The sequence below is a fragment of the Clarias gariepinus genome, chromosome 15 (assembly GCF_024256425.1).
Source record: "Clarias gariepinus isolate MV-2021 ecotype Netherlands chromosome 15, CGAR_prim_01v2, whole genome shotgun sequence".
Lineage (NCBI taxonomy): Eukaryota > Metazoa > Chordata > Actinopteri > Siluriformes > Clariidae > Clarias > Clarias gariepinus.
In genome coordinates this window covers 5,882,038-5,897,004 of record NC_071114.1, presented here as the reverse complement: position 1 = coordinate 5,897,004, position 14,967 = coordinate 5,882,038, and the positions used below count along the sequence as shown (strand labels likewise).

At 38.5% G+C, this 14,967-nt stretch overlaps 1 protein-coding gene across 2 annotated transcripts in view; it reads right to left on the bottom strand.

Moving 5' to 3' along the window:
- Positions 1–6,824: 6,824 nt before the first annotated feature.
- Positions 6,825–14,967, bottom strand: part of xxylt1 (xyloside xylosyltransferase 1) — a 35,084-nt gene continuing 26,941 nt past the window's right edge. For both annotated transcript variants that reach the window (XM_053513650.1, XM_053513649.1), the window contains exon 5: positions 6,825–9,685. In XM_053513650.1, coding sequence (XP_053369625.1) covers positions 9,289–9,685 — 397 coding nt within the window. In that variant the 3' untranslated portion in view covers positions 6,825–9,288. The remainder of the gene's footprint in view (positions 9,686–14,967) is intronic.

Sequence of the window (14,967 nt, the reverse complement as noted above, 5' to 3'; positions counted from 1 at the left end):
ACTAATGCTCATGAGGCTGAATAAAACACAACAATCCACACTGGTGGAAAGCTTTCCCAGGAGAGTGATTTATTATAACAGCAAGTCTGGACAGAAGCTCATATGATTCTGATGCTGAGGTGTCTACAAACTTATGTAAATTAATATATTATTTTACTCACTTACTCATCTTTATCCTGTATTCAGGCTCGCGGAGACCTGGAGCCTATCCCAGGTGCCAAGATGCCAATCCATCGCAGGGCACATAATGTAATTATGTATTTAAGCTATAAAAAGGATAAATAAACACTGAAAACAACAGCATTATTTTACATTATGGAGCATATCTGAACTAATAAGATTATTATTTTTCTACATCCTACTGTTCTGGCCAAATTCCAGGAGTTATTCAACTTTTGTTTAAAAAAAAAATGTATTAAGGTAGAGCAGCATCTCCAACAAAGTGCAAACAATATTGATCTGAAATTTCTGCATGTTGGTTTCATTGATTTGATGAAGTCTAACATTAATCTTACTGCCTGCATCACTTGTGTGGTTTTAATATTTTATTGCACCGAAAAACAAACAAACAAATAAAAACAACCATCATATAATGCAAATTTTTAAGGCCAATATTACCAGGCAACAAAGGAAACCACGGGTAGCAATAAAAAAATATATAGTTGCAAGCAGCGACGAGCGGGCCCAAGCATCTTGTGCTATCGCTATCCAGACAGACAATGGGCACAGTAGGAAATTGCATTTAAAGGGGACATGCCAATAACTTTATGATATAATTTTAGAATAGGGGGATTTTATGTTAAGACCTCCAAAAAGCTCCAGATGCTAGAAAATTTAATTAAAGTTAACATGTCAAAACTGTGGCCAAAGTGTCAATATTTTGTGCGAGCACCATTGTTATCTAACATGGCCTCAATCCTCCTGGGCATGGAATTCACCAGCGCTGCACATGTTGCTGCTGAGATCCTCTTCCACTCTGAGATCCTCTTCCACTCCTCCATAATGAGACCACGGAGCAGCTGGATGTTAGACACATTGATGTATTTTGCAAACGACCCAAAATAACTGACTTCCTGGTGTGCATGACATGCAATGCGAAAGTTCTCCAGCTCAATGAGCACTAAATGTTTACTGGGTTTTGCATGCATACGTGCAAGTGTGTACAAGCTATGCAGTTAAATCTTGAGTGAGGGCCCCATGCCACGCCCGGGGCCCAGCCGCTCAGGCGTCCTAATGGCAGCACATTCCAAACTGTGTGCTGATTCTAATGAGTTTTTGAGTATGTTGAGAACCCCAAAAAGACCTAAATGCTGGAAAAAAAAAATCCGTAGAAAAACAAGAGGGCCCTCCACACACTATGATATCAGCACTTTCATAGCATGAAGTCATAGCACTTGGGCCCTTATTAGAAATAAAAATATGTAGCCATCACTGCAGGAGCTCTGCTGCAAATATTTTCGTGTAACAAATTAGATGCTTGTGTTTGAGAAGAAATAAATAATCAAAAGATGAATCCGCTTCCACACCGGCACCATGTGTGAGTTTTTTTTATTATTCATATGAAATGTCATAAGACATGCCTCTCCTCTCTCATGTTGCTTAAGCATAAGGAATGCAGGCTATGTTCCTGGAAGCTTGGCTGTTTCATCTGAAACATTGTTCCCCCCAAAGACGATTCCTGCCTAATGGAGAAGTGCAGTCTCTCTCTTGATGACGTAAATAATCAATGATCTGATGATCTCAGTCTGACGCAGCTGACCTTTACCAAAGGAAAAGAAACAAAAGGCAAGAAACTGGTACATGCTGAAATATTCTCCTTTAAGAAATGAGCATTTATCATTCCTCATAAATGTCAAAAGCAAACGTCAGCCACAAGACGCAAGGGCTTAATAATCTGTTAGCTGCGGTTGACGAGACACACACTGACACGACAGCAGGGGAAAACTGGACCGTAGCAACAAAAAATAAAAAGTGATGACGTCAGGTTGGTTGATTAATGGGGTTTTGTTGGAACACGTGCAGAGCCACAGTAGCGTAACCCATAGTATTAATGGTGAGTGATGTTATATTAAATAACGTCATTACTAGATCCGAAGAGCTCAGTAACATTTAGTTCTGTCTCAAGAATTAACTTTGCACAAATTTTGTTTTACTCTGGATTTTTTTAATAACTTATTTCTTCTTTGCAAATTCATTAATCATTAAAAAAAAAACAGTCATAAAAACATGTCTGTTCTTCATAATTTGGCTCTGCTTGCTCCTTTTTACTTCAAACAATGTTTTACTTTAAACGCTGTACCCCTTGCACACCTGGAGCATTACAGCCTTCTTATACCAGGACATAATTTTCTGAAACAGAGCTTCACTTATTTTTACCTGGCTACGGTCCAGCTGTCCACCTAATCAGAATTTCACATGGATGATTAACTTTGCAAAGGTTGTAGCATGATATTAAAGTTTCTGTCTACGCTCTCAAGGAGGAAACAAACCAACCATTCCGCCTAACACTTTTATAAATACAGTTTAGTATTATTAAATATACGATACTACGATGGGTGTTCAAGTCAAACTGGTACTTTTTAATTGTGCAGAATAGCAGAACACGGTTATGAGACTAACAACGGCCCTTCATTTCTCTATATAATCCTCTGCTACACTAATGCGCTTTTCGCAGTGTTTCACTAGTGCTTGGACACCATCAATGTAGAAACTTTTCTTAGGACGCTAGAGCCATGATCCGACTGCCTGCTTCACGTGGCCTCCCAGGAACTCCTTTAACGGCCCAAACATGGGAAAATGGCTTACAGGGGGGTCAGGACTATATGGGGGACGTGGCAGTAACTTCAAGCCAAGTCCCTGAGAACTTAGAGCGAATTGGAAATACCAAACCAACCTACAGTGCATGTCATTTGACTGTTGAAGCAATCTCACCAAGCATGAATGCAAATCAGGGGCGAGATTCAAACCCCCATCCTTGAAGGTATAAGGCGCCAGTGCGACCACTAAACCACCTGCATTCAATACATCTTTAATGCATATGTTTTTTTTTACATTATTTGACCGATTCATTCTGTTCTACCCTTTATATCTCATTTGAATATATTCCCCTACTGGCTGATCATGAACCTCACTAACATACGTTCTTTTACAGCTTTAAAAGCCACCCATCCAAATCCTGACAACTACTTAAATGCAACCTTAGAGTGGAAAAAATGGGTCAATGACGTCGGTCAGTGTCCTTATAAAAAGAGGCTTGTGGAGAGAAGAAACCTTTGCAGCATGATTCAGGGAGAAGCACATGTGGGGCAGAATATAAGTGTGTAATTGTAGAGCACAAGTAAGTGTCTGTCTGAAGGAAGACTGCATAAAAGCAGAAGCAATACCACTGTGCTTGACCCATATTCAGGAGTGTCTCCATTTCCATTTCCATCTCCCTCACACTCACACGCTTACTTATATATTACTTGACTGGAAACCTACTGCTTTTGTTTGGACCTTTAATGAGGCGAAGCACTGAGTGCTTTTAAGTGCTTGTTTTTATTCTACTTGTCTGCTAAAGAAAAAAATAATAAAATAATAATAATCAGTACACTGAACTGCCGGTCATACTCACATGAGAGGCGTTGGGTAATAGTCTTTCACCTTGAATGAGAAGTTAGAGAGAGTGAGAGCCTCCCCAACTACAGCGTCATGCTTCAGTACCACATTTCACCCCGTATTATTCACCCAATGTACCTTCGATTTCCAAGTTACTTGTGCAATGATTTCCATCCCGGCCATTTAATAAATGTTAAAACCTTTTTTTTTTTTTTTTTTGCAAACTAGTCACTACAAATCCTTTTCTCTATATAAATAAAAGAGGTTTGGTCTGTACATTGGTTAGAATTCACCCGTCAATTATATCCTTAGCTTTTGTACATTGAAGGACCTGAAACCAGTCTCAGAAAAGATTTTGTCTGTAAGTCTGTATGTCTGTCCATCCAGATTTTGTCACGGCATCACGCAAAACTGGCTGGGCAGAATTTTATGAAACTTTGCCAGTCCTTCTATATTTACCTTAAGTTTAACCTGCACTATAAACTAAGTTTAAAATGTTAGCAGAAGTGACATCATCAGCAGTTATGCGCCAGATTCTGAATCGCAAGTTTTAACAGCGTACTTCGTATGCATCAAACTGTGGGCGCTGGACAGAATTTAACAAAACGTATGCAGTACTTAGATATCAAATCAAATAATATAATCAAATATAAACAATGTAAGTATAAACAATGTTCTGAACAGTTATATATGAGTCATTTTACGACAAAAAAAAATCATCCTTATCCGATCTACTTTTTTGATTTTTCATCTGTGATTCACTTTTCGATTACTGAACAGGGAATGTACAGCTGACGATGAAAAAAGTACAACTTACGTAAGGTACTCAACCTTACAACATTTTACATTAAAGTTGATCAACTTATTTTTAGTTGATATTAATTTTATTTTCAACTTTTAACTACTTCTACAAACTCTTTAAATTTACATTTACATTTAGTCATTTGGCAGACGCTCTTATCCAGAGCGACTTACATTTTTATCTCATTACACATCTGAGCAGTTGAGGGTTAAGGGCCTTGCTCAAGGGTCCAACAGCGGTAACTTGGTGGTTGTGGGGTTTGAACCTGGGATCTTCCGAACCGTAGTCCAATGCCTTAACCACTGAGGTACCCCTGGCCCCTACCCCCTAAATGACAATGGCGAGTACTTACTAAATATATATATATATATATAAATTAGTTCATTATATAACTATAAATCAAAATTTGTAATTTTAAAACTGCATCTATACGCTATTCTGTAAGAGTAAATGAGTTTTTGATGATGAACTGATTTCTTAAAAAATGACATCACCAACATTCAGTGGTATATCCATCCGAGGCCTCTTTAGTGTTTTACTAAATTAGGCAACTGACCACTAGTGGAGGATGCAATAAGTACCATCTCAAGCATCAAAAAACACCTTTCTGTCCTTCAGACATACAGAACCGCACTTTTATGAAAATCCTCCCAGCTTCATTCTAATGTACATGTATGATCTTTACCATTCTCCTGAGATACTACTATACATCAAGTGACATTTAATATAACCAAGGGTTGCCAGATTGACAAAATGATGCATAAAAGTGTTAAAAATCTTTGTATTGACTTGAAGTATCATCTTTCTGCTTTCATGTTCTCTTGAATCAATTAGGGCGAGAGAGAGAGAGAGAGCGAGAGAGAGAGAGTGAATGTCTTGAAAGCCCACTCATACATTCTCACTTGGGAGGAGGATTCATCCTGTGAGTTTTAAGACTAAGCAGCATAAGCATGGCAGAGCTCGGGAACTGTCTCGCTCTCTCACACACACACCCACTCACTCTTATAAGGAGTTGAGATGCTTTGCTTTTGTTGAGTCTGAAAGGCACAGAAGTGGTAAAAACCACTAGTAGCAGTCACTAAACAGAGAAATGTTCTGTGCATTTTAAACACATCTTGCGAAGTGTCTGACAAGCAGTCGGCAGCGTTCACAATGTGTGCTGTTATATTTGCAGCTGCCCTGATTTTAAAAACATCACCAAGCTGAAGAAGAGATCTGTCTTTTAATAACCTGCACAGGACATATTTTTCTCCAAAACATGATAAAAAGTGGCCAGACTGTCAAGACTGCCTTACACACACGCTTTCCATATCACGTCCTACAACAGTATATCATGCAGTCATTGATTTGCGAGTTCCTTGACTTTCCAAGTATGTGCACATTCCTAATACAGAATTTCTCTTCTCCAAAGAGACTTTATTCTCTTCGAAGGCTCTGATCTTCATAGTGAGAGCGCTGAAAGCATCACTCTGGGACGGAATAATTTATTATTCATTTTGTTACCAAGCTACAAACATCTGTGTGTGTGTGTGTGTGTGTGTAGTCCCTCTTTGATTAATTACGACTGCATTGCAACATATGTGAATATGGAGTTGCAAAAGACATTAGTAGCAGATTCTGGATCAGAGTTGTTTGTTCAAAACAGCCTCCGTCAACACCTGAAAACCGTTTGCTCATCCTGGTAAGAGGCCACTACTGCCCGTCATAAAGGGGTGTACTTGGTCTGGAGTAATGTTTAGGGAGGTGGTACATGTCAATGAATGCCAGGACCCAAGGTCCAAACCATCATAGTGCCTCCTTCGGCTTGCCTTCTTCTCATAGAGCGTCCTGGTGCCAGCTCTTCTAGAAGTAAGCGACACGCGCACACCCCCAGGCCATGTTCTTCCATTGCTCTATGATCTATTTCTTTCCTCATGAGCCCAGTGTAGGTTGAGCACGAGTAAGCATGGGCAATCTGACCCATCTGGAGCGGCACAGAAATATATGCAACAACCTTGTGTGTTCTGTCACATTTCTAGCAGAACAAGAAATCACCTTTTCAGAAGCTGCTTCAGAAGCTCTTTTGTGGTATCTAGACCTTCACCGTCCCCATGTGCTTCAATAAGCCTTAGATACCCATGACTGTCACCAGTCCTTCATTGGATGGCTTTTGGTAAATACTAAACCAATATATAATAAGAACACCCAACAAGACCTGCTGTTTTACTGATGCTCTGATTGAGTCGTCTAGCCATCACACTTTGGCCCTTGTCAATGATGCCCAGTTCCTCTGCTTTCAATACATTAACTTTGAAAACTGATCTCTTGCTGCCAGATATATCTCACCCATTCATTTTGCCCGTCAGTGGTTTTAATGTTATGGCTGATTGGCGTATATTTTATAAGATAATATTAAACAATAAGCTGGGACTAAAGTGGTCTGTGATTGAGGGTTGGCTTCCACAAAATGAAAGCAGTTTATTGAAAAATTTGACACCACATTTTATCACAAGTACATATACAGTAAAGCACAGTGCTAACAGATTAGGAACTTTATTTCCCCCTTTACAAGCAAAATACAATAAAATGTACCGTAAACAACAAGAAAAAATAACAGAAAATAAGAAGTGGTCATTATGAACACGATACAACAAAATTTGTATCTAGAGAAAACTTTTTGATTATTGCAACAGCTGAAAAACTGCAATAAAAAAGGTGGCCCCTTTTTTCATCAACATGAGGTTATAAAGTCAAAAATCAACTGGTCCGTCAGTGCTACAATAGGAGCCAGGAATGGACAAGGGTGAGTCAAAAATTATCCGCACTCTGGCTGTAGAATTTATTATCATTAACTTAAAAAAAATAAAATAAAAAATACAAAATGGTCCCCTTGCTTTTCAAAACACTATTTCCATCCGTCAACAAGCTTTCGTACTTTTAAGCCACAAATGCACTGTTTCCTTTACTTCTTTATCAGAAGGAAATCTTTGTCCTCATAGGGCTGCTTTTAGCAGATTAAACAGGTGAAAGAGGTGAGAGCAAGATCAGGGCTAAAGTGAAGACGCCTCAAAACGAACTTTCTTGTTCAGAGTGTCATCAGTGTGAGCAGAAGTGTGTAGACGTACATTATCATGCGAGGTCAAAACGCCCTCGGATAGCGGTCCTCTGCGTTTAACCCGAAGTTTAGTCTTCAGCTCTACAATAAGCGTCTCACTTTAACGAAAACTGTTGATTGTTAAACCTTTTTCCTGATTATGTTCCAACACTAGGCCTTGACAATCCCAGAAAACTGCAAGTGTTGATGAATTTTCCAGCTGATGGTTCACTTTCAAACTTTTTCCGCACCGCAGTTGCAAATGAACTGATGTAAACAGGTTGACACCTGCACAACAGTGACTGGGAGAGACAGTAGTCTTAAACAAAAAGCACTGAGTGTAGAAAACAGAATATGTAATATAACAGGAGTGTGGATAATTATTGACTCACCCTCGGATATTTATTACTTTCTAGATAAAGTTCAGATTCTTGTCTTGTACTCTATTATATTGTTTGATACAAGAATCTTGACTTAATACATTGTGTATTGAACAAAACATTCAACAAACTGTATAATGGACTCCCAAAACCTTAAGCTCAGGCTTCTCTGTTATATATTCTATTCGTTATATAAATCAGCATGGCGCGGCTAAAGTTCATAACTTGAAATGAGAACTTTATTTACAAAAATACTGGTTGACAGAATTTTGAACCAATGTAGCAAAGTGAAACAATAAATTTCCTAAAATAAATATTTGTTGTGCAAATTTTCTGTGCTTTTGAATTTTTTTTTCTGACATTTTTCTTGACACCTGGCAACCCTTTCTCCCATTATATGCTGAGAAGAATCTCAGTGGATCACAAATTATTTATCATTATGTCATTATTAAGTTTACTTATACTGCAGACTGTTTTACTGAACTGAAAATATTCAGGCAATAATTATGTAAAATGTAAAGAGATACTTTACACGAAAGCACGCTCGCGGCACAATATATGACATGACACCTCGCGGATTATTACGTACCTTTAGAGTCTGTGAGAAGTCTTCCAAAACCTTCCTTGCTTAGTAAACAGTAGCCAGGAAATAAATATTACAAGAATATCTGGAATCCCAATACCCACCCCTGGGGTATGCTAGTGCATTTCATTAGAAAAGGCTAGTTCCCCACTGATACCCCCCCCGACCGGGGAAACTAGCCATACTCCAATCTGTCATGTGTTAAAAACATTTTGGCATGTTTGCTCTGTTTATTTCCTGTCATGCAATACTTTATTTAAAAAAAAATTAATAGCAGGAATAAACTTGCACAACACAGGAGAAAACCTGGAGCTGACTATCAGGAGTTCGAATTGAAAATCAGGTCAATGTGCATTCCTAGTTTGCTCTTGAATCTTTCCCCGAAACAGCATCATCACAGTAATGAGGTTTCTGGTCAGCTCTATGCTCCAAAGCAGCTACCGCTGTGCTATTATGTTGCGGTCAGGACTGCAACGCAAAACCTGGTCCTCGTGCAAGTAACGGGAAGAGATGTCGTGAGTGCAAGAACTCTCTGCTCCTGCAGGCTGCAGTCGGCTATGCGAAGAATTCTAAACTCCAACTCTGGCTCCAAGTGCATCATAAGGCAGAACACAAAGAGACCTGATTGCTCCAATTTGTTCCCGAAGTTGAACGCCATATGAATAAAAAGCAATGTATGTAAAGGAGTACTGGCTGCATGCATATGGCAAATGATCCATTTGGCTAATTGTGTGATAACGCAAGCTGAAGCATCAAGGCGCCTTCTCGAGCATGTATATTCAACTCATTGCTAAGCACCACTCACGCAATGGAGCAGAATTCTCTCAGAATGTGTAAAGCCTTCTTGTAGCTTTCAGTCATCGGGTATAGCGGTGTTGCAATTTCCGTGGTAAATATGAACGGGTCCGTCGCATCGGAAGTACAGCTGAAAAATGTCGCCGTAGCCGTGGTCCCTCCACCAAGTACACAGCTGTCGGTTCCAGCCACAATCAAGATGATAGAAGAGCTCTGGATGCTCCATGCCTATCATGGTGAAAAAGTCCTGGTCGCCCAGGTGGCCCCGAAAGTGATACTTGTCGGTGAGGTGAGCGACGCGTTCAGGGTCGAGGAGGCGGTTGTAGAGGGCAGAGCGGCGCATGGTGTTCAGATTCAACAGCATCACACCGCTGTTGAAGCCGGGCAGGCCGTCAGGAGGGGGGTCACCTACGTGGGACTTGGGGTTTTCTTTGCGATACTGCCAGAAGGTGTGTCTGAGGGAAAACAAAAAAGAAATAAGACTTCATGTGATAATAGAGGACGTTTTGTTGGTATTGTTAGTCCATACCGTCATAGCCCTGTCTCACTTCTTGCAACTGGCAAAAGGTCAGAGATAGTGTGGGTAATAGATTCGACCTATTTATACTGAAAAGGGATAAAATTTAGTGAACATTCATCAAATTGCGTTGTAAGAATTGGGACAAAATGTGTGGAAAAAATAAATATCCAGACACTAGTGTGTTTGTTATTTAATATGCCTCCAACGCATTACCGTAAAATCTGACAACGTACTTACAAATATGAGCACTAAAGTAGACATAAACAAAGAAAAAGTTCAAACTCAAGATGCATCATCAACAACAATTCTAGTTCTTCCTGTTACTAATCTGTTTAACAGAACTAAAATGTGCGAAGAAGACAACATCAATATCATGATGTTCTCATCTCCACGCCTCACTGTAGGTATGATGGTCATGGAATCCAATTTTTGAGTCATGGGATCCAGAGTTCTAATTTAGTTTGTTCTGATCAGATTATATAACTTGGATTATAAGAATCTATTTCTTGTTCATATCTTTCTTTAGATGAAATTATCTTAGAATACATTTGTCTAACTGTGCAGGAGTTTCTGAGTGAGAAGTAAGAGCAGAGATGACTACCTCTGAGAATGACATCCAAATATTAATGTCCTCTCACAGCTGCAATGAAATCAGGAAAGTACCAGATTATCCCTCTTCCTGCCAATAATGTTTCATGATATCGAAACCCATAGTAAAATCCTGCTACATCAACTGATTTTTGGCCATTGCAATTTCCTATTCGAATGGACTCGATAGCGCTAATGTTTATTGTCAAACAGCTATATTTCTTGCAGGTTTTAAAGTATTAAAAAGTTAAGTATTAAATGAGTTTAATACTGTATAACTTTTGCTACTATGAAACTAGTGACAGTAACAAGACATTTGCGTTATGAAAAAAGGGCTAAGACAAGTCCAGCACAGCCATCCATCATTGTAGCGTTTTCTTTGATTTTCTCTATTACTACCGTCTTTTAAGTCAAGGTGGTAGTTGTTGAAACTTAATTCTCAGTAACAATCCACTGCATGCCACTGTAGCGGCTTTTCTGTCTAATATCGTGCATATTATTTCAAGATTCTGTCTTGGACTTTGGAAAGTCATCTGGACTTTCCCCTGAAAGTGCCAACTTAACCTCAATTACTTTTAAACAACGTTGTGCAATTCTTAATCTTAAACAAATAACCCCTATAACGATGGAATACACCTACCATTAAACTGACGTTTTCCCAACACCACCACAACCACATGTCTGTCAAAGAATTAACCCTAAACCATGAAGTAAATTAATTGGATTTTTTTTTGTTTCTTGCATTTCATATTTTGAATAATTAAATTTAGGGCATTTTTGCACAACCTAAAATAAATAGCATAAATATTTACAAGTATAAGCAGTAATACAGTCTCATATCTCCTCAAATACACAAAGCACAAAACTGCCACATTCCCTTTATAGCAAGCCCAGAATGATTTCTCGAGCTTTTACAGGTTGGTCGCAGCCTCAGGAAATGCCTAAACAGACAATGAGAACGGATTTAAGGGAAGCCCTTGAAGCCGAGCACCTAGGACGAGTAAACAGGATGAAGCATTCTGACACAGAAATGCAATACACTAGCATTCGCGAAACAGTTTTAACATCTTAGCTGGGTATTTGTAGGCTCGTCTGTTTATAATGGTAGCATGGGATGCACTGGAACCGAAAGTCTACATCACTTATAACGAGGAACACTCATAATGAGGGGAAAGTCTTCCTGATGTTGAGGGCAATCTCCACAGGAAACTTCAGAGGGAGTTTAGAGTCTCTCGCGCTCTCTCTTGTTCTCTCTTTTTATCTATTTTTCAAAAGGATGCGTGCGTGTGTCTGAGCTGAGAAAACAACAAAGCAATTGCCCAGGCTGTTTCTAGGGGCACATTCAATTGGTGCTAGAGCACCAAGACGTGATAAAAGTGCAGGTTTTATCTTTATCTGCGATTCCAGTTTGTCAATGTCGACTTTTTCGAAGACCCTGCTGAACTATTTACTTTATTTATTTGTTTACACACAATGCACTATTTTTTAACTAGTCATTACTTTTACAGTTCGTTTTTGGAACAATATGGCCAGGTTGGTCTGTGTATATGGTAGCCATAAGTTGGTGAAAATGAGAAAGTGTGCTTGAATTTTCACCTTTTCTTTCTGTTTTTGAGCTCTGCCTTTTATGGGGTTTTGTGGGCATGACCAAATACAAAGCTTATACATTTTTTTAATGATTACAATTCTAATCTTGTGAATAAAGATCAATGTTTTCTCATACCTCCCGCCTAAATCTAAAGCTGGATTACATACAAATGTACAGTATATACTGTATCTCTAAAATGTTTCTTTAAACACTTCATGAGATCTATAAAGAATGAAAGAATCTATAAAATATATATATATTTAAATCTGGGGAAGTTAATTTGTACAAAATATAATAAAAAAGGCAAATAATTTATTAGTTTGGAGTATACGGATCAATGTAATTATAGAAAGTCATATTAACTAGAAACAAATCTTGGAGAAATTGAACTTTTCCTGTGCAAAAACAGGAAAACGGCTAATTTTCAGACCATTTTTGGGTGCATGTACTTTAAGATATGTAGCCACAGGAGAGATTTTTAACATATTCTCGTTTCTGGTGGATTTTAGGCAAAACCCTAACGGTAAGAAGTCAATGCATTCTTATAAGACGATCAGTTTTGTGTCAGCTCCCGAACAAACACTCATAACTTTCCCAAAATTTACTTAGTATGCCGGAACCATACTGCCAACTAATCCTGTCCATATATTTTTGCAAGCAGCCAGGAGACCCCGCTGAACATTTTGAGATTTTAAGTTAAATTTTTTTTTTTTTTTTTTTCAGGAATTGAATCTAGCTAATTCTACTTTCTGTAAACATCTCGATCTGAATGCTCTAAATCTAATATATTATTTGTTGTCTGTTTATCATATGTTGTGCAAATTAACTTCCCCAAATAAAAAAAAAGATTGAAATTCTTTATATTTTTAATACAGAATTTAACCAAATGCTTAATATACTATAAATTATGCATTCTCTATCTGTTAATTTTTTTCCCGCAAAAGACTTTGTCTTTTATAGAATTCTATATCGTACCGTCCGGCATAGTCATGCATCACGCATTGTGTTCATGCTTATGATTCTGCAGTTCTATCATTTAGAATCCCTACTACAGAAAAGAATCTTAGGAGATCTGTCGCTGAGCTGTCAGGTCATCTGCTTTTGCTCGGTGCTCAGCCAAGGCCATGAGAACAGAACAGTGTGTACCACACCTAAGCCAAGGCATCTGATTCTCACCGCACTGTTCTCTGTAGAAACAGCATGTGTGCTGCTCCTCTATGTACTTGTTCACAGAAAGCCCTGGCACACCATGAGAAAGCAATATTACATCGACTAGTGCATTTTAACCGTGCTTTGAATTGGCACATTTAGCACAGGACTAGAGTGCACTTTGTAGATACAGAATTTCGAAATGTGTTTTAGAAAAGTGTTTCTGCGGGAAGCAGCTTAAAATCGTGACTACGTTCCCTTAAATACATTAAAAGCAACACAGTTCTGACCGCGCTGTCAATTTCCACAACGATTCTAAAACAAACTCGATCGATAATTTCGTTTCCTTTTTCACAGTGCTCGCTCACAGCGTCTCTAATTTCCATAAGAATTCACACGTGTTCATATTTATCTTTGCACAGGAAACTCTTTATTCTTCACTTTCATTTTCTAAGAGTGTCATTCTGTAGTGTGTCTAAAAGCCAGTGCGGACTGTTTGTGTAATCAGTAAACAATATATATGTGATCCTGTGCTTGGATTACCTTTAGCAACAAATGAAGTACTCGACAATGTAAAAGTATTTCTAATACTAGTCCATGTCAAAAAGTCTATACATCCCTGGTAAAAAGTCAGAAACCATACTAAATCAAAAGTCTCAATGTCACACTAGTGCAGACAGATAATGCGGAAACTCAGTCGGAATCGTCACGCTCCACAGTTCCGGTCCAGGGTTTGACCTGTGAATCGAAGAAAATGCATAACAGCTGAAGAAGCCACTAACAGTACGGCACTGTGGCACAGCCTTCGGATAACACCATGACCATGTGCTTACTGTATATAATAGGACAGCAGGTTAATTAAATGGCCTACTCAAGCTATAACCATAGCGCCAATTAAATGTGAATATTTGTACAGTTTGGGGGACCTCGGAGACACCTGTTGTTAGATTTCTCTTTCTCTTTGTTTGAGCACTTCCTCATTCCTTATATGACAAAACTTTGTATGGTTTGTCGACTTCTGATTTCTACAGAACATGTGAATAACTCATGCTCTTTGATGTAATAACAGATGGATGTGACACGAATGTACCTTGTATTCATTTAGAAAATGGCTTTGGACTTAATATATCTTTGTCCTGTAAATAAACCAGTGAACATTCAGACACTCCATCATGTATTTGCATGTGTGTGTTTGTTCCTCTCCTGATCCACATGCAATCAGCGAGCATGTCGAAGCACAACGGACAGATCTTTTAAGTTCACTCATCAAAAACAGGTGGTAACTTGGTGAAGAAATATGGTACCTTTACTGCAGTATAGTAACCATTAAAATAAGGTAAAATAACAATAACCTGGCTATATACAGTACATTTACACTCCATTTTATAATGGGTCTATAATTTGACTGTGCTTAGAATGAACCAATTTTTAAAAGTAGTTATCATACACCTGTACTCAAAGAAGAGATTTTGATTAACACCAGGTAAACAGCAGCTGTTTCTATAGGATCATTTTGGTTTCATCCAACTTCTGAAGCCATGCTCTTACAAGAGCTTACAAAGCATTGGAGTTTGGGATCTCGATGGCAAAACGCATAAATCAGGAAAGAGGAGTGCAAAAGAATTTCCAAAACAGGATGTACAATGGAACAATGTAAAAGCTCTCATCAAGGAATGCAAAAAAAGCCCAGCACAGTGATGTTACCAAAAACAGGTCCCTCAAAAACAGAGACAAATGGACAACAAGAAACCTTATTAGGAGGACTAAAGACCAAGAGAACCTAACAACATTAAAGAAGCTGCAGGAATATTTGGCAAGTCCTGGTCATTTAGATGACTGTATGCGATGGCGATCTTATATTCTTTATGCAAGTTGGGTTGCAAATTAAATAA